The 25,391-nt window shown below is 37.9% G+C and overlaps 1 protein-coding gene across 1 annotated transcript; it reads left to right on the top strand.

Moving 5' to 3' along the window:
• The first annotated feature begins 273 nt into the window (after positions 1-273).
• LOC111325265 (endothelin-converting enzyme homolog) lies at positions 274-25,364 on the top strand. Its single transcript, XM_022929046.2, has 19 exons — positions 274-818; positions 3,138-3,340; positions 3,800-4,057; positions 5,147-5,212; positions 5,456-5,569; positions 6,987-7,076; positions 7,695-7,828; positions 8,068-8,290; positions 8,755-8,853; positions 18,167-18,244; positions 18,663-18,766; positions 20,047-20,105; positions 21,122-21,173; positions 21,322-21,389; positions 21,807-21,931; positions 22,545-22,610; positions 23,173-23,274; positions 23,426-23,502; positions 24,439-25,364. The coding sequence occupies exons 1-19, from the start codon at positions 497-499 to the stop codon at positions 24,536-24,538; spliced, it is 2,340 nt and encodes a 779-aa protein (XP_022784781.2). The 5' UTR covers positions 274-496; the 3' UTR covers positions 24,539-25,364.
• Positions 25,365-25,391: the final 27 nt, after the last annotated feature.

Genomic DNA, 25,391 nt, shown 5'->3' with positions numbered 1-25,391 from the left:
CGTACGCTATATAATATATCCCAGGAAAACATATCATGAATCTATTGATAAAGTCTTGATTAATGCGTTAGAGTTCTTAGAGCTTTAGAAGGACATCAATCAAAGGTTTTTCTCACAGTAAAAATGTCTATTGTTCTTAATCGCTTTCCCACGCTCACACTATTTGCATATCCATACTGTTTTGGGTTCTTTTGTTACCTAGGCTCGGAACAAATAAAATGATTTGTTTTCTTTGAGTGTTTTGAACCGCGTCCCCGGGGTCAAATAATTGACATATCTCTACGTGAGATATAAACGATATGGGTTACAAACAGAGTTTGGATAAAATTGTCTTTCTCCGAATTGAATCTGCTCGGGATTAACGACTGTTAAACCTGCGAATTATCTCTTAAGAGTCCAGCTTACTGCAAATCTGGCTTTTCCTTGGGCCTTTATAGAACTCGATCGTGACCTCCACTGTAAGGAACTCTGAAATTTGTTGATAGTAGTCGGAGTGATGAATGATCCGACCACGAAAAGCCTTTTAAACGGGACAAATACTGAAAAACGGCGCGCTGATGAATCTCCTAGTTTTGTCAGAGCGGCTCACCCCTCAGTTTATCTCACCGATGTCGAGATACAACCAACAAGTGAGAAGCCTTTGTATCGCCCGACTGGATGGTCCAAACGCGAGAAGTTGATGATCGCTGGATTAATTGTTCTTTTGGTACTGTGCATTTTATTCATCGCACTGTTTGCAAAAGCGGTTTCAAAGAAGAGTGATCGCAAAAGTGAAGATGTGGAAAAGGAATCGATAGGATGGATCCTTGCTGCCTCTGGTAAGTGAGTTAATGACATTCCAAACTAAATGACATCTAGTTGGATATGATTTTTCGGTCGAGTAGTTCTTGTATACGTAGCTAGAAAAGACCTTATAAAAGAGCCATGATAAGTTATATCCTTTGATTTGTTTTCTGATAACGCACTCAGGATTATTTTCTTTCCAAACTAAATTTACAAATCTTTTCGTCGCGAATAGTGGCTCATAGATATCTCAAGTTTAGAAATATTCAATTTGCGGTTGAAAGGAAGTACATGAATTCGTATGTGAAATGCCCAGGAACTTGACTGTCAGCAGATGACTTACTTTACAGCTATTGAAACCATTGACGTAGGTGTCATCAACTTCTCAAAGACAATTGATAGCATCTTCAAATTCATCTCCAACAAACGAGTTTGACATAATCACAACTATATCAATATAGCACAGCTAACAGTGAATTTCTTTATTTATGTGAGTCCATTAGGGCTAAAAATAACTTCTCACAATTGGTGTGTTCGACCACAAAGCAATTACCTCGATGTATGATTTAAATGTTCACATCTACCATTATTAAAAGTCAGTTTGAAGCGATATTTTTTGGTTCTACCAGAGTAAGAGAACGATGGCAGCTAGTCTAGTGGAACTTCTATTGTCTCGAGAAATAAAATAGCATCTTTAAAGTTCGCTTTTCAGGCGTGTATAATTGTATACTGATAAAAATATTGATAACGTTAATAATCATCATAAGGATATTGGAAACTTTATTTGTGTTTTTGAATGTACAATGTTTTTTAATGCAAATCTCACTATGTATGGGCAATTTACAAATGCTGCTTGAGATTGAATTATTCAACACACACACACAATAATAATAAGAATGAAAATTCTAAAAATGGTAATGATTATAATGGAAATAATGACGACGATAATAATAGTGGCTGTGATGATAATATTTTTCAAAAGAAGATCATCCTTATCACTACTCCTACTTCTGATTATATGTTAATAATGGCTAATAATTGTAAATAATAGTGCTGATGACGTTGCTGATGAAATAAAGAAATCATGAGAGTTTTTAAAATTTTTCCAGTCTAAAAGCTACTTTTATTGGGGCATTTCTAACCGTTCTTCGAATTTGTTTGAATTCATAACCCGAGGGATCCTGGCGTAGTTAACGATGAAATGAGTGCAAATTTTTACGCTGAATTAAATTTCTATGTAGTCTGTGCGAATAATTATGGATGATACCTCTCGTTAGATCGGTTCAACAGCTTAGTTTTCTTCCCGGCCAACGTTCCTTCATTTTGATCCACATATAAATGTATTAATTATGTGATTATGCTCCATGAATCACCAACGCAGAGCAATTTTCACAGCTGGAGCTGACCTCACGTTGCTTAGAATAGTTATCGCAGTCTGCGGCCTTTCCCTACATCTAAGAAGTTCTGATAGCCGCAAGACTTTTTGACATGGGCCCTCTTAATCCCGATGGTATCATCGAACGATTTTCATTTACCTAATTTGTTCTAATGTACTCTTTAAGGTGACCAATTTACATTATCAACACTGTTCATAAAACCAAAATAATTATGTTTTATTACACGACTCGGGCAGTCAGAGGGCCAATAACTAAAATCAACCAATCAAAATACTCTATTGCCGGTCCAATATTCTCTAAGTATTGGACCGGGCACCGTCCCGAATGGTCCCGAATGATACCGCACTTGTGTCCCTTTGAACTTCAGTCGTATAATAAATCTCTTATTAACCAAGCTTGCTCGGGACTCTACTGGAAGAATATCGGCCCTCGGTCTTTTTTGTACGGACCTCGCTGCGCTCTGTCCGTACTGTCAAGACCTCGGGCCGATATTCTCCCAGTACGGCCCTCGCGCTTGGTTAATAAGACACAGCACAACAGTTTCTTCAGAAACTACCCCTTTATTCGATTAACTATGTAGCCTGTGTTTATTGTAATTGAGAAGGCCCTGACCGATAATTGTTTTTTTAACTGTTCGTCTCCAAACGGCAAAAAAAAAAAAAAGGTTCGTGACCTATAAGACAATGTAGCCGGCTTATGAGCTGATACACGAGATTACGTGAACCAGTCAGAATATAAAAAAATATATATAATCCGAGGCTGAAAATTTGAGTATTCAATGAAGATAACATCTTCAAAAGGTGACTCCGAAATTTATAGCTAATCCCCCTCCTCAAACAAAGTTTTCCTTTTCACTTTCTTTTGTTTCGCGGCATAACATATGACGCTGCATGTACTCCATTTTCCTCGTCTTTCTTTCATTTTTTTTTTTTTATTATCATTACTTTCATCTTCTAGATATTCTAAGTGCAATGAATGCAAATGCAGACCCATGCGACGATTTTTACGAATATGCGTGTGGAAAGTGGATCGAAAAGAGTTCTATTCCAGAGAGCAAGTCTTCCTGGAGTCAGTTCTACGTCGTTGACCAAAATAACGAAATAATCATGAAGAGACTTATCCTCGAAGACAAGGATAAAACAAGGGCTCAATATAAAGATGTAAGTTACTGTCTTAACTTTTCTTCATAATTAAAGAACACAGTCAAAGATTCTTTAGTAAAGAGCTATTGTAATTTGTAATGAAATATAATCGTTTTTCTCACGATTGTCTCACGATGTAGCCAACCTCGTTCCCCGGCAGAGTCTTTCATCTGCCAGCCCCTCTCTCGCTCCAGGGGGCGGAAAGATGAGACACCTTGGGAATGTAGCCTCTTCATGAGTGGGGTGTTTACACTGAGAGGGAAATGACCGAAACCTCATTTACAATATTGGCCACTGTAACGAATTGTTTATCATCGAACAAACGAGTCACCCAGACCGTAAGGTCTCGTTTTTTACGCCTGCCTACATGGTTGCATACAAGACTGAAGCACGCTTAAGATAACAAATTAGTCTGTTTAAAAAAAAAGTTTATTTTCCTATCCGTGTTATTCTTACCTTTTCATGTTACTTTTTAAGAACGAAGCTGTCATGAAAGGGTTCGACATGTTTGATTCCTGCATGGATGAAAACAAAATCAACGAACTGGGCGCGGATCCTCTCTTGAATTTGATCAAGGAGTACGGATCCTGGAATGTCACTGACGGAAACTGGACGGAGGATTCTTGGGACTTCATGGAAAATTTCGTTAAAATTCGAAAGTATCTGTCAGTACAGCTTCTCTTTGGCATGCATGTTATTGCTGATCTTAAAGACTCCACGGAACATATCATTTATGTAAGTGACAAATAAATATATCTTATTAACCAAGCGCGAGGGCCGTACTGGGAGAATATCGGCCCGAGGTCTTGACAGTACGGACAGAGCGCAGCGAGGTCCGTACAAAAAAGACCGAGGGCCGATATTCTTCCAGTACGGTCCCGAGCAAGCTTGGTTGATAAGAGATTTATTATACGACTGAAGTTCAAAGGGACACAAGTGCGGTATCATTCGGGACCATTCGGGACAGTGCCCGGTCCAATACTTAGAGAATATTGGACCGGCAATAGTGCATTTTGATTGGTTGAATTTAGTTATTGGCCCTCTGACTGCCTGAGTCGTGTAATAATATAGAAAGTTGCAGCTCCTTTTCTGCAATCCAACTGTCCCATCCATCCTTGCTCCTTTCTGGTCACAAGCAGTTGCTCTTAACTCTAAAGAATCTCTTAAATGATAGGCGTTGCTAATAATTAGATAGTCTTTGGTTTTCACTGTAGATCTTCCAACTCATCTCCAGAACAGTCAATGAATAGACTTCACCTAGCTATCTCTCAGATGACAGCTTTTATGCGCGGTCAGGTAGTTTGCAGCTTCGATTAAGATCCCAGTGCAATTTATTTCTGGTAAGGTCCATGAAATCCGCTGGTGGCCCCCGTCACCAAGCGTTCATTTCGAGTATAACTTTCACAAACTTCGCAACTTATTCTACAGGGACCATTAGACCCTGCGCATAAGATATACTCATCCATGCCAGTGCTTTCTAGGTCAGAGTTTTACATGTCATTGATTGCATCTTCTGGGTTTCTTCTACTATCATAGAAGATATTTAACACTGCATCAGATTCTAAGCTATGAGCTAACGGCTCTGACACGTTCTCATGCAGAATCACAGTGCTCGTCAACCGATACCCTTGATTCTAATAAGGGGTAAAAGCCTTCTAAACCAGGGGATATCGAGGATGCTCCTTTTTTTTAACATAAAATACCAAGTTCAATGTTTCGTATTTGTGCTTTGTTTTGATTTCCCTTAGTGTGTTTCTTTTCTCCGCACCCATTGCTAGGATGAGTAATCCCTTCGTCATTCCATTTTTACGTCTACATTTTCAGTTTAACCAGGGTGGAATTTCTATGTCTCAAGAATCGTACCTAAAGAATTCTTCTCGGAATATAAAGGTCAGTGCATTCTTTGTGCCAAGTTGAAAAGCATGCGTGAGGAAGGGTAACAAGTTTTTTACTGGACCCGCCACGCTGGAAATCATACGGATATCGCTTTAAAAATAGCGTTTACAAAACTAGTTAAGTACGATGTTTCCACAAGTTTATACGTCCTAATGTCTGCGACAATTTACCCCATGTAAGATTAGTCACAGTGTCTTACACTGGTCTTCATACCCATTAATTTTTTCCGTCTACTAGGCCCGTTCAGCTTACAAAAAGCTCATGATCGATCTTGTGAAACTTCTCACTGACAATCCAAACGTAGAGGCTTTGATGACCGAAATCTATGATTTCGAAGAATCGTTAGCAAAGGTAAGTAGTACTGAAACGCTTTACTCGGTAATCTCTTCCTTATATGTTTACCTTTCCTGGTTCCAACTTTACTTTCGCTCTTCGTAACTGACCGATATGTTTACTGCTCGCAAGTATGTGTCGTGGAAAAAGTGTACACAAGTCTCATGATTTTACATTGCTTGAAGCCAAGACCATGCTCGCAACCGCATTGCTTTCGTGGATGGCCTCGCGAGGAATTTCTTATGCCACGTCACTTATCCAAGGTTGCCATGAACGCGTTAATTTACTTTACTTCACTTTGTAACTGGTTTACAAAACTGGCGTCTTTTTCGAAATCTATATAAGAAAAATGCAGTGACGAGGTAGGCCCTTGCGCCCTTGAGCGTTTCAAGTAGTTCACCTTGAGTGTCACATTAGGGCCGCTTCTACGAGGAAAATAATCCGCGTCGCACATACGATGCAAGCTCATCGTGTAAGCCACGGCTTACGAAGCGAAACCGCTGCTGTAAATGACATTTCGGCTTTGGAGGCTTATGTAAGACGCGCATTTGCGCTGCGGAAGCGCAATTTTTTTCTTGTGCTTGTGCGTTTTTCTCGCGCCAAAACCTGCTCGCACAACCCTCCAAGGCATAAGACGCGGACCATTTATGCGAGTACTTTGCAGCTTTTTAAAGCTGTGCTCATATAGATGGTCCAATTCGCGTCTTATGTAACACACGGATTATTTTGCTAAAAATAAACCGGCGGCTATACCGACTTCTAGCGGTATTCAGATTGTTCTTATTTGAACATTCGCTCTGACGAAGGGCTACCGCTCGAAACGTCAGCTTTTCAACTATTTACGGTGGCCAATTTACAATTTCAACGTAGTTTTTGTAACCAAATTACCTTGTTACCCCCACCAATGCAGCACCACAGTTTCTTTAGAAACTGACCACCCTTATTAGAACAGTTGAATCCGCCCTGTTTAGTCTTTTAATTCGAATGTTTTCCTTACATTTCTCAACGCCACGTGCCATGAATTTTCTATTCAGTTTTAAGTACTACATAATAATTGTAATGGTCGAAAAAAAGACAGTGAATATGTGTGATCTTCGCAGTAATGAACACTGCTTGAGCGGTAGTGAAAATGAGGCCTTGAAATAAAATCCGGCCTGTACGGGATTTGAACCCATTGACCTCTGCGATCCCGGCACAGTGCTCCGCCCACAGAGCTAACAAGCTAACTGGGAGCTGGTCATTTTGTCGGTTCGTAATAAACCTGCCAAGAAATGAAGAAATGACTGAGAATACATGAAAACCATATACTTGAATTGCGGAATGTGAACGAATTTGAGAGTGATCAGCAACAACAACAATAACCAGGCTTGGATATTCTGGTGTACACCTGAGAGTAATTGCAACTTTATAAAGTCCTAACTAAACTTCGTTTCAGACGTTCATTCCTAGAGAGCAAAGGCCAGATTTGGACGAGGCTTACAAGAAAATGAAGCTGAGTGATTTCATCAAATCAACCGGAAACGCGGTAAGATGATTATAATTCTATAGTGACACTGCCTTGCTATCGACGGTAACCATATTCTATGCATGTAATATGCGAAGATTTGAAGGTCAGGACAATGACAAGATAAACTGAGGAAATGTCAAATAAACGCTTTAAGTACGAAAAAAAATTTTTATCAATTTTAACAATAATATCACAAACATCCCTCTCACTCTGTGGCGAAATATCGCCTCAGACTTGAGCATGACTCGTAGCCCGTTTTATTCCCACTTTTACGTTTCTTTTTTCAAACGTTTACGTGTGTTAACGCACGTCGCAATCGCGAGATTACAGAGAAGATTTGAAGAGCCTTCATCTCATACTTACGCACCTGCGATTTTCGTTCTTAAGAAAAAAAACGCATGGTATTGAATTTTACACGGCAGAGGAAATTACTCACGCGTGTTTTTTTAACGTACGTTTTTACGAACGGAAAAGCTTACGCGATACTGGAAATTCACGTTGAAGCAAAGTTTTGATTATATTTTTGACTTTTTCCTTTTTTTCAGGATAGAAATTGATAAATTTAGAATAGAGATTGATAAGATTAGGGACAAAGCGTTTACAAACCTCTTAACGATATGTTTTTTTGTATTACAGTTTGATATGATGGATTTTGTCAAGAGGATGTTCAATCAGACAGGTTACAATATCACGGGAGACGAGTTGGTCGTGGGGCAAGCACTTGACTACTTTAAGAATATGTCAGACATTTTTAATGCAACGAGCAAAAGGTAATCAAGCCAGGTTTTAATTGTCTCCATTAAGAAACCAAAGATCTGATTTGAATTGATCACAGGCGATTGAATCACATGAGGCATGTACAATTTGCTTCCAATTGCTTTGTTGTGATTTTCATCGGACGTATCGTTCTGCGTTTCTGATAAATACTCTGATTCCGACTCCGACGCAAGTGAAAACAAGCCACAAGAGGTGCATCCTAATTTATGCGTTGTTGTTATTTTTTTTTCAGAGTGCTGGCCAACTACATGATGTGGAAAGTAGTGCTACATTTTTCAGGGGATTTGGACTCCAGATTCAGAGACGTTTTCGAAGAATTCAGGAAAAGCATCATGGGAACCACGGACGACGATCCTCGCTGGCAGGAATGTTTGAATGTTGCCTACGCGTATCTTGGCATGCCATTCAGTCTACTGTATGTTGACGAGACGTTTGAGGGAGAGAGCAAAAAATCGGTAAGGGAAAGGGGACATTGACTGTTGTTAGACCTTCAACAATTCCTTAGAAGATAATGGTCATTATAATTTCATATGGTTACTCCAATCAGTTTTTATATACATCAATAAATAAATAAGATTTCACCAGCCGAGGCCAAGTGGAGGTTGGATTTATAATTAAAGGCAAACTGGCAAAGCGAAATCTAGCTCTTAAAAAATGACGGCTTGAACTGATTAGTAGAATCCTCTTCAATCGGAGACTCAGAATATAAAAAAATATTCTCTCTTGGATTGATGTAATATATTAGGCCGATATTTGGAATCTTATTACCGTAATAGCCAGTAAGGACATTAATACCCGGAACTTAATGAGTGTCTGGGAGAGCGGGAAAGATTAGTGACATGCCCTTGCTCCTTTCGACTCTAAAATTGGATCTCCTCTTCAGTGATCCTCACTATCGTCATCTTTGTTTGTATTGTAGGCCGAGGAAATGATTCATGACATAAGGGAAGTTTTTCTTACCAATTTGGAAAATCTAGACTGGATGGACGGAGAAACCAAACGAAAAGCAAAAGAAAAGGTTTGCAATTGTAGTCAATAATGAAGCTGATTTTTTTCGTTATCAAGGCTGTTTTCGTTGATCGACTTGATAGCATAATACGGGAATTGATAGCAAGCCATGCGGACAGGAACTTGCGATCAGACATAGCAAGGATATGGGACTTCTCTTTTAGGGTTGCAAATCACAAATTTTAGCCTCACTTGGGTGTCGGGACGAATTTCTTTTGAGTGAAATTGTCTAGATGGGGTTAACTGACAACTGACAAATGGCCAAAATTTTAACTGACAACTGACAAATCGCTGAAAATCTAACTAACAACTGACATTTGTGGTGGGCTTTTACTGACAGCTGACAAAAGACTGGATCGCCCTAAATGTCCTAAAAATTGTATATAAAATAAGGATAGTTGATTTATTTTGTCCAATAAAAGTACGTTTTTCATTACAAATTAGTAGGAGTACGCCAGAATACCAGGAATACACGGGATTCCCGGAATGACCGAAAAATAATAAATTTTAAAAAATAAAAGTAAATTAATAAATAAATAAGAATATTGCTGGTTAAAAATTGATGGTAAATTCACAACTTAATTAAATAATTTAATACGAAAATTTTCTCTGAGGAGATGCAAGTATTAAGAGTAAAAAAAGTCTGCGTCAGGCCAATAGCCCATACAGCCTAGGCGACGAAATATTTCTACTCTCCCTTCCCCCTGGATGGGATACTAATCCATCACATGGTTTCTCCCCGTTTTAAATTCGCCTCCACCCATTTACACACCTGTAGGATGTCTAGGGCGCCATGACCATTAGGCCGCCACGCTTTTCCAGCCGGAATTATTGCAGAAGATTAAACAAATGAAATGTTTCCAATTATTTTAATAGTTCAATTGTGAAAAGCTCCGAACTATTAGAAATTAATACTCTACCTTAAATAATTATTAACCACGCATTGGGAGCTATCAGAGCAGCTACCATTGAGACCAGCGGTCTATAGTTAAAATTGAGAGATCGTCAGTTACTCGACACCTTTTCGCGTCTATTATAAATACCTTGAATATATATCTTTGAATATACACCTTGTTTAGAAGAATCCATCAGTGCAAGATATATATAGTTAAAGGTATATATTCAAGGTATTTATAATTGACGCGAAATGGTGTCGAGTAACTGACGATCTCTCAATTTTAACCGTAGACGACTGGTCTTAATGATGGTAGCTGCTTTGATAGCTCACAATGTGTGGTTAATAATCATTTAAGGTAGATTATTAAGCCTGTAATAGTTCGGAGATTTTTAAACTAATTGGAAATATTCCATTTATTTAATCTTCGGCAATGGTTCCGGCTGGAAAAGCGTGCAGGCCTATTGGACATGGCGCCGTGGCCAGACATCGTATAAGTGTGTAAATGGGTGGAGGCGAATTTAAAACGGGTAGTAACCATGTGATGGACTAGCATCCCATCCAGGGGGGAAGGGAAGTAGAAATATTTGGTCGCTTAGGCTGTATGGGCTACTGGCATGGCCTGACGCAGACTTTTTTTAATTCTAATACGTGCATCTCCATGAACAGTGCCAGTAAGTGTTTTTTTTCGGGACCTCAGAGAAAATTTTCGCATTAAATTATCTAATTAAGTTGTGAATTTACTATTAATTTTTAATCATTAATTTTCTTATTTATTTATTTATTTATTTACTTTTTTTTAAATTTGTTATTTCTCAGTCATTCTGGGAATTCCGGGAATTTCGGGTATTCCGAGTATTCCGGTTTCGGTTCCGGTTCCGGTTCCGAATTCCGGCCTTCCATATTTTCCAAACTACCGCCAGAATGTTATATTTCGCTAATAATTACCGCATGGACCATTCACATCAAGGTCATATGTTACATATCGGTTATATGACCTTTGATACCCAACTCGATCGTTAACTCTGCGTTAACTCTGCGATGGCCGTCAAAGGCTGTTGTAAGCTTTTCAAATTGATTCGGAAACGGCATTTATGCCTCTTGTTCGCTTGCCAATAACCTTGTGCTGTACACTGTGCATTGCTAGGGGTGAGCTCGGTTTGCTGGGAGAATTAAACGGACAACCTTTATTTGCCGTAATTTTGCCACTCAGTTGAGTGGCCGTTTATTTTTAATACCAAATCAAATTACAGTAAAACCGAAAATAAAACCTAATCCCAGCAAAGGTGAGGGCAAACACCCCTCAGATGAGAACTCAGGGCACCTATGAGAATGCTCGAAAACAATGGGCGGGTTAATAGAGTGGGAAATGTTTGCCCTGCACCGAAGCTTAACTAAAAGAGGCCCTAAATCACATGTTCGCGTGTTTAAGTATCTGCCATTGTAAGTCCCGGATGTAACCCATCCGGGATAATGATAAAACGCGGCACAGGCTGCCTAAAAAAATTTATTCCCTTTGGTAATAAATGTCATTTGAGCGTCTAGGAATGTGACACATGTCAAATTTGTCGAGGCTGTCTTGTTGAAGTGGCAGTTGCTGAGATGCGAACATATGTAGACGAATATGACACGGACTCAGAAAACGACTTTTCTGACCGAGAGGATAAATATATTACCCTTATTACGGTTTCTAGATCTGGGCGGCCAATTCGCGCCCATTTTCACTTGGATTTCTAAGGTACTCTTACATAAGATATCTCTAATAACCTAATTGAAAAGCAGACAAAAGAACATTCCTTTTCGACCATTTCATCGGAGCCAATCATAATCAACATATTTAAAACAAAACATTGAACCGGTATCGGTTGGAAGGAAGATTGTCTTTCTGACGATCTTCTCTCCAACATTTTGACCGGCTAAGTGGTTGAAAAGGAATGTCTTACTGTTGCACACAGGCAAACAGAAGTTTGTGTGCAGAAGAGTTTTATCTTGCTTAAACACCCTTCAAACAAAGACTGAAAGTCACTTGGAAGATCTTGGAATTATTTCATTCCAGAACTGAGACAAAGGAGTTCTTTTTTTTATCAATTTTTAACTTCATTCTTGAGTTCACGCTATATGTGCCTTTTAGCCATTAATAGGATCGGAAAGTAATAATGAACTTCGGCCAAGTAAATCATTTACAGTCATTTAACTGACAACTGACAAATGGCCTAAAATCTAACTAAGAACTGATAAATGGCCGAAATTTTAACTGACAACTGACATTTGTACCCCTCCCCCCATCCAGACCCTCAATCCTTGGGTTTCACCCACGTGACCAATACCTTAGCAACGGTTACTATCCGCCATCTTGGTGTCCCTCGAGCGTAAACAAACCGTATCTAACGAAGAGTTCAAGTGAGAAAGAAGGGATGGTTTTATGCATTATTGTTGGCTGTTCGAGCAAAAGTGGAAAGCATAAAGACTAAGGATTTTTTCGTATAATAATTTAATAATTTTATTATTTCTATAGCGCAAAATTCATTATATATATGATCTAATGCGCTATACCTAAGATCATCACAAATCAAGGAGAAGAACATTAGGAGCTAGAAGTTGTTGTATTGTTCGAGGCTTGCGGCTGTTGTAGATCCTCGATTTTTTGGTCGAGCTTTTCTTTGAGCTTCTTAGCCGATGAGAAATCGATGTCTTTAGCCCTCGCATACGGCACTTCATTGACCTATGTCGGCAAAATCCATGAGCATTTTACCTGAGTGCAAGTAAGCTTGGGGTGTCACGAAAACTCACACCCCGAAAACTCAGACCTCAGACCCAGAAAACTCAGACTCCTCGAAAATTCAAGAGATAAACTCGACTCATGATCACTCCTGGTAATCCCTCGTGTATTTTGACCTTTTGGGTCTTCATCCAACTGAAGCAGCAAAAGCAAGGCCGCAAGTTGCACGTTTCGCAAAATCGTCCGATGGTTGAGTATTAAAACATTTTAGAGTGACACAAGACTTCATTTAGCTTAGATTTCCTCCATTTTTCCCGTTAATTTTGAACTTTTCATTCACAGTTAACGGGATCAAATCCGCTCGCTCCAACACCAAAGTATTAAAATGTGGCGTGATTTTGACGAGCCGAAAGGGACGTTTGTTTACCTTTTTGCGAGGATCGTGCATCATACGTATCAAATACCGCAGTTCAAAATATATGATTTTCATATATTTATTCTATCTCATTTATCACTTTCACGGGTTCATTACGAATCAACTTAACGGCCTGCTCTCAGTTGGCTTGTTAGCTCAATTGGTTAGAGCGCTGCACTAGTATCGCAGAGGTCAGTGGTTCGAGTCCCGTACAGGCCTGATTTTTTTTTTTTTTTTTTTTTTTTTTTTCAGGTCTGAATTTCGCTATTGCTTAAATAGCGCTATCTACTGCGAGGATCGTGCATCATACGTTTTTGTACTTCGTCGCACAGATCCTTGTTGTCGCTCTGTTAAAATTCTTAAATATTTCGCGATAATAATGGATACAAACAGAGACTCGGCCCACCAGTCCCAAAACGAAGACAATTTTGCGACCCTTGGGCTAGAGTTCTTAAATGTGGCAGAAAGAGAAAAACAACGCGAAAGAAGACTCGGCATCAGCGCCGTCACGATTCGCCTCACTGAAGAATCACTCTTGATATTGTTGTTCGTCTTTCGCGTCGGATTTGTTGCATTATTCCACCGGTTATATTATAAAAAAATTGGTTCATGCTTTATGCTATGCACTATCGAATTATGGAGCCCTTCGGAAGCTTGGAGAACACTTCGAGGGACCTGAGTTTTCGGTGTCTGAGTTTTCGTGACACTCAGCGACCTTGCCATGAATTCTAGTAGTTGCCTCTACCATAAATAAAACACTCGCGATATGTGAGCATGACTCAGCCAGTCCAGCTTTGCATCCCAAGCAATGGGCTGACAAAATAGTCCCATCGTTTTCGGAAATGACCCAAATGTTCACTAAAGGATCATTCATGTGCTGTGAATGCCAAACTCGTGCTCTCACGGCATACTTGCCGGCGATTACTTTGCCTACAACTGAGGTTACAAATCCCGACACCATTTGATTAAACCCCTCTAGACTCTTGAACGCCTTGAACTGCTTCTTGGTGTAGAAGCTGGTCTCAAGAACGAGGTAACTCAGCAAGTCCGACGCTTCCACAGGAGGCAAGCATTTTGGACTGAACTTCTCGGATGGTATGCTTGCAGGGTCAACCCCAATGACCGAGATCTTTTGCAAACATCTTTCCCTCCAACTCTCTAAGCTTTCGGCATACTCAGAGAGCACTGGGATACCTTAAGATGAATGCCAGATACTTTTATCGCTTTTTTCTTCCTGGATATTCATGTAGTTGGCGAAATAATACGGCGATAAGAGAGAGGGCTTCACTATAGAAATCGACTAATTATTCATAAATTTGACACCCGAGGGACACCAACATGGCGGACACTCACTTCAGCAAAGCTTGTGACGTCACCTGAAACCCAACCATTGGGTTTTTATTAGAAGAATTAAAAACGTGATATCTTTTCCCGTAGTTTATAAGAAAGAAAATCACGATAGAAAGATTTAAGGCCCGACCAAACGATAAATGTTGGACGATCCAACATGTTGGTTGCATGTTGGACAGTCCAACATGTTGTAAATTAGGGGGTGGCCAAACCATACCAAACATCCATTCAACATGTTTGATCAAACATGGGACGCATAGGGTTGTGGGAAAGGATATTTCCCAGCGCACACCACGTTGTAATATCCACGGATGTTTGAAACATGGCGGAGAGGAAAGAGAAATTTAAGCGTTGTTTATCAGTGTTGAAGAAACCGAGGATAGAGCAAGTAAACGAGGGAAAACAAGAGAATGGATTCGAAGACGACAAGAGAATGGTTATTTTACCAATATTGTTCGAGAACTAGCCGCAGAAGACACGCCTGCTTATCAACAAATGATAAGAATGACATTCGAGGACTTCACCGTGATATTGCGGGAAATAGAAGCAGATATTACCCCCTCGCTGGCTGTCATTTTCAAACTACACTGACGCAAGCCAACGGTGTCTATGGTAACGACTGAGTTTGCAGTCACAATGCGCGTGCGCGCATGCAAAATGTTATTGAGACTGGCCAAACGAACAAAATTTCACACATCCAACATGAGAACAAAAGAAATGTTGGACGATGTTGGATCAAATGTTTGATACTGCTTCAAACACGTTCCAACATCATCCAACATGTTGAGTGGTCATCAAACACGGTGGCCAAACAATAAAGTGTTGGTTCACCCAACATGTTGGATCGTCCAACATTTATCGTTTGGCCGGGCCTTTAGGCAGAGCGTGCGACACCGGGATTAGATCACCTTTGTACTGATTAAACCTTTGTACTGATTAAAAAAAAAAAACGATTTCCAAAACTTTAAAGAAAGGATCGAATCTCTTCCACATTGGTCTCTATAATGAGTTTAATTTAAAATTTCTCACCGAAATCCAAATCATTCGGTGGAAAATGAGGAGTGTGGAAAATGAGGAGTGTGGAAAATGAGGAGTGTGGAAAATGAGGAGTGTGGAAAATGAGGAGTGTGGAAAATGAGGAGTGTGGAAAATGAGGAGTGTGGAAAATGAGGAGTGTGGAAAATGAGGAGTGTGGAAAATGAGGAGTGTGGAAAATGAGGAGTGTGGAAAATGAGGAGTGTGGAAAATGAGGAGTGTGGAAAATGAGGAGTGTGGAAAATGAGGAGTGTGGAAAATGAGGAGTGTGGAGAATGAGGAGTGTGGAAAATGAGGAGTGTGGAAAATGAGGAGTGTGGAAAATGAGGAGTGTGGAAAATGAGGAGTGTGGAAAATGAGGAGTGTGGAAAATGAGGAGTGTGGAAAATGAGGAGTGTGGAAAATGAGGAGTGTGGAAAATGAGGAGTGTGGAAAGTGCGGAGTGTGGAAAGTGCGGAGTGTGGAAAATGCGGAGTGTGGGTAAGGGGTAGATTTTAACGATATGAACAACTGTAACAAGCACATCCATTTCCTTTAAGGCGATGCATCATTGCGTTTTCTTTACTAAACCGTACATTACATTTTCAAGCTTAAAAGAACGCAAAAAAGGTAAACAAAAGAATCGAACAATCAAACGAGTGAAACATTACTGTCAATAACAACAAGCAGTCCATGCTCTTTAAAAAAGCGATTGTAGCTATGTAAAGAGCACCGAATAAAATGGGTAATAAAAAAATCAACGCGTGAAACATAATTGTGCATTAACGATAGTAATAATCTGTTTAAGGCAAGCATAATTGCATTTTCATTGGTAAATCATACAATCCTATAGTGTTTTTTGTAGCTATAAAGAACTGTTACATACATATTTTGTAGCTTTATAAAAAAACAATAACAAATAGGTAATCAAAAAATTATTGTTAATTTACGATATGAATTATCCGTCCAAACCATGCATCATTGAATTTTCATCGGTAAATCATACAATCCTACAGTGTTTTTTGTAGCTATAAAGAACTGTTACATACATACAGTATTTTGTAGCTTTATAAATAGAACCATGAAAAATATTTAATCAAAAAATTATTGTAAATTTACGATTTTAATTATCCGTCCAAATCGCGCATCATTGAATTTTCATTGCTAAATCGTACAATTCTACAGTGTTTTCTGTAGACATAAAAAACTGGAAGGAAAAGGTAAATAAAAGAAATCAATGCTTGTAGAATTATTGCGAATTAAACGATATTTACAATCAATCCAGAGGCTTTCGGCATTTCCCTCTAGCCTTCGTTAAGGGAGTGCTGAGTTTGATATGTACGCGGCCATCAAAAACAGGGTTTTTTCTCATACGTACAGGACTGGAATGGTAATAAGTGTTGGCAAAGTCTGCGCTGTGCACCAACGCTCCTGTGCTCTCGTCCCTGCGTACCACTCGACGGTCGAAGTGCTTGACCACAATGTTGTGTGGTGGCTTACGAAATTTTTAGGAAAAATTGTCGCCGCAACTATAGCATTTTTTCACATTTTTCGGCAAGGCCACTTTAAAATTCGCTTAACAACAACGACTTTACCTTTAGGTACGTAGTTTCCTTTCATTGTCGATCCAAAGCTTCCCTTACCAATCTCGTCCTTATCTTTCACGTCACTCCACTCAAAATTGGGTAGGTCCTCGAAGTAACCTTTCGAAAGCGATTTACGCTGAATGAGAGGGATTTTAAAGGCCATTACGGCCCTCTGTGAGTGTGACCACGTGGAGATGAATGCGAAATGTACTCACCTGTGAATACGCAAATTAAATTGAATCTGCCCATGGCTTATAAGTAACGTATTTCGCAAGATTCGCACCGTTTAGGTGTTAACGGTAACACCTTTTCGAACGTGACCAAAAATATTTTCCAGACGCTTTCTGTCAATTTATAATATTCACGGCTAACTATCCAAAGAAAAGCTTGCAGACAATAGGAGTGTTTCCCAAGTAACACAATTTTTATGCATGTATATATTTTTATGTCTTTATTTATGTATATCCTACACTCCGCATTTTTCACACTCGAAAAATGTTATGCTTAAGCCACAACATACTGAGAGTAATGTTTCGCTCGTTTGATTCTTTTCTTTACCTTTTACCTTTTTGTTTTTAACGTTAAAACCGTGAAGCCCCAAAAGCACCTTCTAGCACAGGATTTTAATCATATCCTGTGCGTTATTCTTGTGGGTCTTTTGCTTTTCACACCAAAACCAGGAACGTGACGTGTTCAGACAAGATCTAGTATAAAATAAGTTCTTATAATGTATTTTGTAGTTTATCCTGATGAAGTCGAAACAGGTCGATTGATAAACTCGATACTACAAGACAAGTTGCTGTGTGCTGCCCACTAGTTTCCACACTCTGCATTTTCCGCACTCTGCATTTTCCACACTCTGCATTTTCCACACTCTGCATTTTCCACACTCTGCATTTTCCACACTCTGCACTTTCCACACTCTGCACTTTCCACACCCCGCACTTTCCACACTCCGCTCTCCGCACTCTGCACTTTCCACACTCCTCGTTTTCCACCTAACCAAATCATTCTCATGCATTGGTTCTGCATGGTTGGTCCCCATTCGCCCATTGCCACCCAGATTGCCTCATTTCTACGTCTGTTCCTGGTTACGATGTGTTTCTTCTTGAACACCGCTTTGTTTCAAATTCATTGTCATTTTTACCATACTTATCCAGACTAATGCAAGGTATGAATTTGGCTAAGGAAAAAAAAACTGAACTTCACCGTGACTCATAAAAATCCCCGCTGTGTTTCTTTGAATTCACATGTTTCTCCTTCCGTTAATTTTTGTTAAATACTTGTTTTGATTTTCTTTGATAGAATATAGTACATTTTAAGAACATTATAATTTCTCGACAGGCTTTAGCAGTACGGGAAAATATTGGCTATCCTGATTCCTTAAGAAACAAAACGGCGCTGGCCTTGGATTTTAAAGGGGTAGGTTTTATCATGCCAGCCTCAGTTGCCTCTCAAAGTTATGTTGTATTGTCACAGTATACTATCGTTTTTCCAATTTTTCTTTTTATGAATTTTAAAATCATTATTTAGGACTGTCTCTTGGTATAGACAATAAAAAAGTATACATTTTCTTCACTTTTCTAAATTAATTTCTTCACATCTCCTCGCTAAATATGTAAAGCTTATCTTGTGGAAAAGATTACACTTAGTGAATTGTACAATTTACCTCCCCTCAATGAGTAACACTTAATTAAAGTTCTACCTCCTAGGCTAAAGTCTGGGATTTTGAAACGAATGGAATGGAACGGTAGTGTTGTGAACCGCATGTTTCTCCACATTAGGAGGCAGGTACCACTCGTAATACTTTTTCATTCTCTTTGACTCGTCTAAATTACAGTTTGATGTGAAGAAGGACCAATACTTCAAGAACATTGTGCGGGCGAATGAATTTTATAATCTGAAACGCTACGCCAACCTGGGAAAGCCAGTTGATAAAGATAGGTAAGGAAGGGAAAGAAATGATTTTTTTTTTTTTGTTATTGTTGAAATTTGGCGATGCTTTGATGGGAGTTTTTTCAGTGAATAATAAAAAACATTTAGCTTAATATTAGTAATGTTTATCATGTTTGCCCTTTGGCTCCAGCTTTCTCATTTACTAGCTTTATTACAAAACAAAATATACCCTGCTTGGTATAAAGGAACATGAGATAAGATTAGGATCAATGATCATTATTTGCAAAATCTTAAAATACTCAGGTATTAGCATTTTAGGGCTTTCCTTGAAACTTTAATCCCTGTTCAATATTTTTAAGTAGCTTAAGATCATTCAATCAATCAATTTTTCAATTATTTTTTATTATAGCTATTTTGATCATTGATTATCATTTATCTTATTCATATCGTACCATATCACATTAAAGAGGCAAGGGCCCGCCTAAACCCAGCACAATTACTAAGCATTCGATTTTTTTAACTCTTTTAATACGCACGCTATGAAGACGTATATACTAATATACTAAGAAATAAGAAGAGTATTAAATGAATACAAAGATAAGACAAAAGAAAACTTACCAAATGCTGAGGGAAAATCACTAAACACGAATCACTCACAAGGAAAGGGTTTTCATAGAAGCAAAAATAAAACACACCGCTGGAAAGGACGTGAAATACGAAATATAATTATATACTTATTGGCTGACAGAAGGACTAGAGGGTACAATATTTGGCTCGAGGTCATGACTTAGGGACCAATTATAATATAATTAAAATTATTAATATAATTATAATTATTAATATAATTATAATTATTAATATAATTAAAATTATTAATATAATTATAATTATTAATATAATTATAATTATTAATATAATTATAATTATTAATATAATTATAATTATTAATATAATTATAATTATTAATATAATTATAATTATTAATATAATTATAATTATTAATATAATTATAATTATTAATATAATTATAATTATTAATATAATTATAATTATTAATATAATTATAATTATTAATATAATTATAATTATTAATATAATTATAATTATTAATATAATATAATAATTAATATAATAATTATAATAATATAATAATTAATATAATTATAATTATTAATATAATTATAATTATTAATATAATTATAATTATTAATATAATTATAATTATAATTATAAAAGCGCGCGGGGACGCAAGGGTTTAAATGAAAATATTTACTATATCAAACGTTATATTATTTTATTTATCTTACTTTACAAATATTTCACCGCAGATGGGCCATGCTTCCTGCCACTGTCAACGCTTACTACTCAGCCACTGAAAACAAAATAGGTAAGCAATCATGTTGTTGTTGTTGTTTGTTTGTTGTTTGGACATTTGATTACCGTTACATTTTGTGTATCTTTCGTTGGTGCCAGTTGAGTGACTTCATACACACACAAACAGACCATTAGAAATTGCTTTCAAATCCTTGTGCGCTCCAGTTGTACGCCTTCAGCTTTTTCTATATCGAAGCTTTTGCTCATTCTACCAGAATTTTCGCATACACGTATTAAAGAAACTCTCGATTTTTTGTTCATTCGTGGCAAGCGGCTATTTTTTAATAGGAAATTTGTCAAAGAAAATAGCTCAGTGTTCTATAATTCATTCAGCAATTTGTTGTAGCAACGAAAAACGCATTTCTCACTTATGCTGGTCTCGCCTTTTTCAGCAATTGTTTATAAAAAGACTGAGGATGATTAGAAAGCTTGTTTAGAATTGCTGTACTGTATCTTGCGAAATCAACTGTATTAATTCAGAAAATAAATAACAAGTGAGGGCAAAAAACAGTTACATTTTGCGATATCTTTCACTAACCTGAACGATTAGGACCCGGCAAGGCTTCTTTGTTTTTGCTCAAGAGGACTTTTAGGAGTTTATTTACTCTGGAGTCACTACGTTCCTAGAAATTTACTTTAAGCGGTAAAATCTCCTTAAACAGCAAAAAACGGAAAAAGCAACTTAACTATGTGGGGCAAGCCGCATCTCATTTTCCCGCGCATTTTCGGAAGTCACGTGAAAGGTGTTAGCCAATCACCATATGTAATTGCGTGACCAGCTCTTGGTACTTCAGTGGCAGTCTGTTTGTCGACGAAGGTTTGGACTCAAGTGGCTTAAAATTTTAATTATACATTGAAACAAATAAAGGGCCATGGGCTTGGATTTTCAGGGAATTTGAAATAAATACAAAGTTTCTTCTTTTACGTATTTAGGTGTTCATATCCGACTTTCTGTTTGGTTGCGGGTTGTTTTTTATTTGTGTCCTTTTCTGTTAGCTGTGTAACGCTTGCCTACTCTTTTTTATTTAGTTTTCCCAGCTGGAATTCTGCAGAAACCATTTTATGACCACAGATTCCCTAAGTAAGTGCAGTGTGCTAACATTTTAACGGCAATTTAACTTATAAAAGAGGCAGAATCTCTCTATCTGCCTGTCTACCCGCCCGTCTGTCCGTAAGTAGATCTGCTTTTTCTTCCTATGATTTTAATTTCGATTTTATATTTCATCTAGAGCTCTTAACTACGCAGGAATTGGGGTTGTAGTTGGGCACGAAATAACTCACGGTTTTGATAACAGTGGTAAGGATACTTGCTTCGGCTAATTATAATATAAAAAGCTAATACCGTTGGATTAAAAAAAAGGAAAAACCATGGCTCTGTTGTTAAACTTCTGATACAGTAAGCTAGTTAATTACTGCCCGTTATACCGGTTGGCATATAAGTCATCAACGAAGGTCCTCCACTCCCGTCTATGTGGCCATCGAGGTTGAAGGTTGGGGCAGGGCAAACAATATAATCCAGTAAAAAAGACGTTGATACGGAAACAATGACAGAAGGAATTATTTCTACTATTAAAATCATCAGAAGATACTCGTATGATGGCAGTGATCCTGTAAGATTCCATAATATTTATGTGAAAATTAAGGATGCTGGATTTAAAACCTGAATGTATTATCCTACATTTCGATTCAAATTTCATTGGAATTCCTTCTGTAGGTCGTCTTTTTAACAAAGATGGCAACTTGGCGGACTGGTGGTCAAACAAATCTATTGAAGCTTTTAAAAACAAATCAAAGTGTCTTGAAGACCAATATTCCAATTATACGTTTCATTCACTGAACGTAAGTACGTCTTCATCGAACTGTAAGATTCCGTGTTATTGATAACTCCTCTACTTCATCATAACTGAACTGTAAAATACGATGTAATACGAGGCCGACCACCATAACCTGCACACAAACAAATCAAATTTGCCTTCCTGGTTTTCCATTGAGGCTCACTGAGGTTGATAGCTAAGTGATCGTGGTCACTCGTGCTCGATCACAATCAAATATGCTTTGTGAAGAGTAAGCAATGAATCGGGACATTTTCAGATGCATTAAAACTCTTACATGGCTCCGAGGCAAGGGGGAATAAAACAAAAGAAATTACTCATTCGTCCCTCAACCTCGACGTGATTTCTTTTTTTTTTTTTTTCTTATTTCCCCAAGCCTTGGAGCCAAGTTTGGATATTCCTCTATCAAAAATGGCTTTGGGGTGAAGTCAGTAGTGATTATTGTAGTAGTTGGGTTTTCTCTACTTTTTTTTAACCGCTTGTACTTTTTTGTTTTGTTTATCTATTCAATATTTCTTCTTGCACGGTTTTGCGTTGTAAGCCCCCTCAATGCTCTGCGTTACTACTGATTTTGCTATTGCCCATCGAAATCAATTCTTGACATAACGCTTCTTTTGCAGCTAAATGGTGAGCAAACACTTGCGGAAAATATTGCTGACAATGCCGGGATCAAACAGGCATTTCAGGTGATATTGCACTTAAATTGTTGTTAGCTATTTCTGTTTTGTCATTTTCCTTTTCTTTCCTTTCTTTTTTTGTTTTTTTTGTTTTTGTTTTTTTTTGTTTTGTTTTTTTGAGTGGGTGGGGGTGGGGAGATTCTGCTTTTACAGAATCACAGTCGAACCCCGCTTTCTGGAAACCCACTTAACGCAAACACTTCTTTATTGCAACCAAATTCTTGATCGATGAGGAAAGCACAATGTTTCTTCTTAGTTAACCTCTGTAGTATGGACGCCAGTCAATACTGACCAAAAACATTCAATTCGTTTCAAAAACGTTTAACAAACTTTCAACGGCCAGTCACAATTTACGTTTACCAAATGCATCCTTCGCGTTCCATTTTATTTCGTGTGTCACGACCTCTTCCCTTAATTAATTTTACTTAAGGTTTCTACATTCAATATCACTTCATCAATTGATTAATTAATCGTAATTATTCCTACTCTGGTTCGTTAAAATTGTTGGAAATGCAAGACGTATCAACTTTCTAATAATTCAATTGAATGAGGTGCAGTTCTTTTTCCGCAGGCCTATCAAAACTGGAAGAGAAGGCGGGGTCGTCCAGAGCCTTACCTTCCCGGGATGAAAGACTTTACTAATGAACAAATATTTTTCCTTGGATTTGCTCAGGTTTGCTAGCTTTTTTAAACTATTGAAAAAATATGAGCAAAACAAAACAATGCAAAGAAATAATAGAAGAAAATAATTCGAGAAACTGAAAAATAACCCTGGTAGATGGACAAACCAACTTTTTAACGTTTGCTTTTTTGTACCTTTACAGATTTGGTGCCTAAAGAGCCGCCCATCGGCAGTGGAGCGTTTGGTGACGTTAAGTTCTCATAGCCCTGGAAAATTCAGGTTCGGCTAATAACAGATACAGGCACATTTAGAAAATGTCGAAACAGCATGAAACAGGATGAAAATCTACACAGCACGAAAGTCTTCACAGCACGAAAATCTCTAAATAAAAAGGAGTGCCTTTATTTACTAGCATTTATTGGCGGAAACATCGGAAAAATTTAAGCGATAAACAACAAAGACCTCCATATTTATCTTCAAAATCTACTATAATCTAGCGTAACTTTTTTTTTTTTTTTATGAGACTTCATAAGAAGCCCATGAACCACAACGGACGAAACAGCATGAAAATCTACAAGTTGCGTTGCGCTCGTTAGATAAGAAGTAGCGACAACATTTTTAGGTCTACCCAGTTCAGAGGGCCTTAGTTCGTCAACAGTTGTTTTTATGTAAGCTCGCAGTGATTGCTTGGAAGATAAAAGAAGAGGAAATTCGCCTATCTTTGTTTATTCTACCGCCTTCCCGTCGTCTCTTTCGTTCCCTGCTCTTACGAATTGCCCTCATCTCTTGTGTTCCTTAGGAACGAGCCAGACGCTGTTACGAACACCATGGCTAACATTTGAAGTGCAATAGTTTTGTTTGACCAATAAAAGAATATTCAAGATACTTTCAAACACTACCTTTTGTAAAGAAACAGTGTAAAAAATCTTGCGCGGTTTTGAAGCGTGCAATTAGAATTCTAATGCAGCATAGTAATACGCCGCTTCCACTGACCGCTTTGCTACTAAGTTGCTCTGACCTTTCAATGCCACTTGTTCAAATCCAGAATGGTTTAGAAGTATGCGTAATAACGGTTTCAGCAGGTAGCAGTCAAAATCCTCCTAAGCGTTTTCCTATTTTTCTTGATTAGAGACGAAAACGCTTAAGGCTAGCCATGGGTATATAGCAATATCATTAATAAAAACTAATCTTATATATGATATATTATTTTTTCAGGGTGATTGGTTCCCTATCGAACTTTGACGAATTTGCCAAGGCCTACAAATGCCCTAAAGGATCTCAAATGAATCCTGAGAAAAAATGCTCCGTGTGGTAAAATAATTGCTTAGATTTGTTGACGTGGACTGAACCATAGCTCTTCCAAAACAAAAAAAAGGAGTGCCTTCATTTACGCGCATTTATTGGCGGAAACATCGGAAAAATTTAAGCGATAAACAACAAAACCTCCATAATCATATCATCAAAATATACTATAATCTAGCGTAACGCAATTTTTTTTTTTTTTTATGAGACTTCATAAGAAGCCCATGAACCACACATCAAGCATTACCCGAGTGTCAACGGTTCAACGGCCCGGTTGTTCAAAGACGGGTTAAGATAACCCAGGATTACCGTGAAATTTAATTGCAGATCTGAAAGCTTTAAAATTAAATTCACTTTAATTCCATTTGTTTACAATTTGGTGATTGAATGCTCTAAGAAGATTTGGGAAAATTGTCTTAAAACGGCTTTTGAACAGAGAAATATATAGAAACCTGGATTAAAATTTAACCCTGGGTTAGCGCTAATCGGTCTTCGAACAACCTTTACCCTGTGATCAGCGTTTTAACGTGAAACCCTAAAATAAAGTCACGAAAGAAACTTATTTATAGGATTTAGTCCACTAAAAAGCAGTTCAGTTGTACTCGTAAAAATGTGATGCTTTCCCTTAAGAAGTTCATGCTCTTGTTATTTTGTAAAAGAGCCCCCAAAGCTGAAAATAATGAGCAAAACTTAGCTAACAGTGCTTTTTAAAGACCCCTGGTGGTATGCATTCCTTGTTTCCGGAGTTGCCTTGTATTTATGTATAAATGATTTTTTCGATTATAATTTTGTTCCTTTAAACTAAACAAAAAAAAAATTAAATAAAGTAACACGGCTCTTCTTTTGCTTGGTGGTCCTTTTCTTAG

This window comes from Stylophora pistillata, chromosome 8, assembly GCF_964205215.1.
Source record: "Stylophora pistillata chromosome 8, jaStyPist1.2, whole genome shotgun sequence".
NCBI classification, from domain to species: domain Eukaryota; kingdom Metazoa; phylum Cnidaria; class Anthozoa; order Scleractinia; family Pocilloporidae; genus Stylophora; species Stylophora pistillata.
This window is presented reverse-complemented; position numbering and strand designations above follow the sequence as displayed.

Bases quoted from the DNA above. Each gene is read 5' to 3' on its own strand.
- LOC111325265 (XM_022929046.2), top strand. From the start codon at position 497: ATGAATGATCCGACCACGAAAAGCCTTTTAAACGGGACAAATACTGAA. The intron at 5,570-6,986 runs GTAAGTAGTACT...ACTTCGTTTCAG, and splicing joins TCGAAGAATCGTTAGCAAAG to ACGTTCATTCCTAGAGAGCA. The intron at 20,106-21,121 runs GTAAGCAATCAT...TTTTTTATTTAG, and splicing joins AGCCACTGAAAACAAAATAG to TTTTCCCAGCTGGAATTCTG.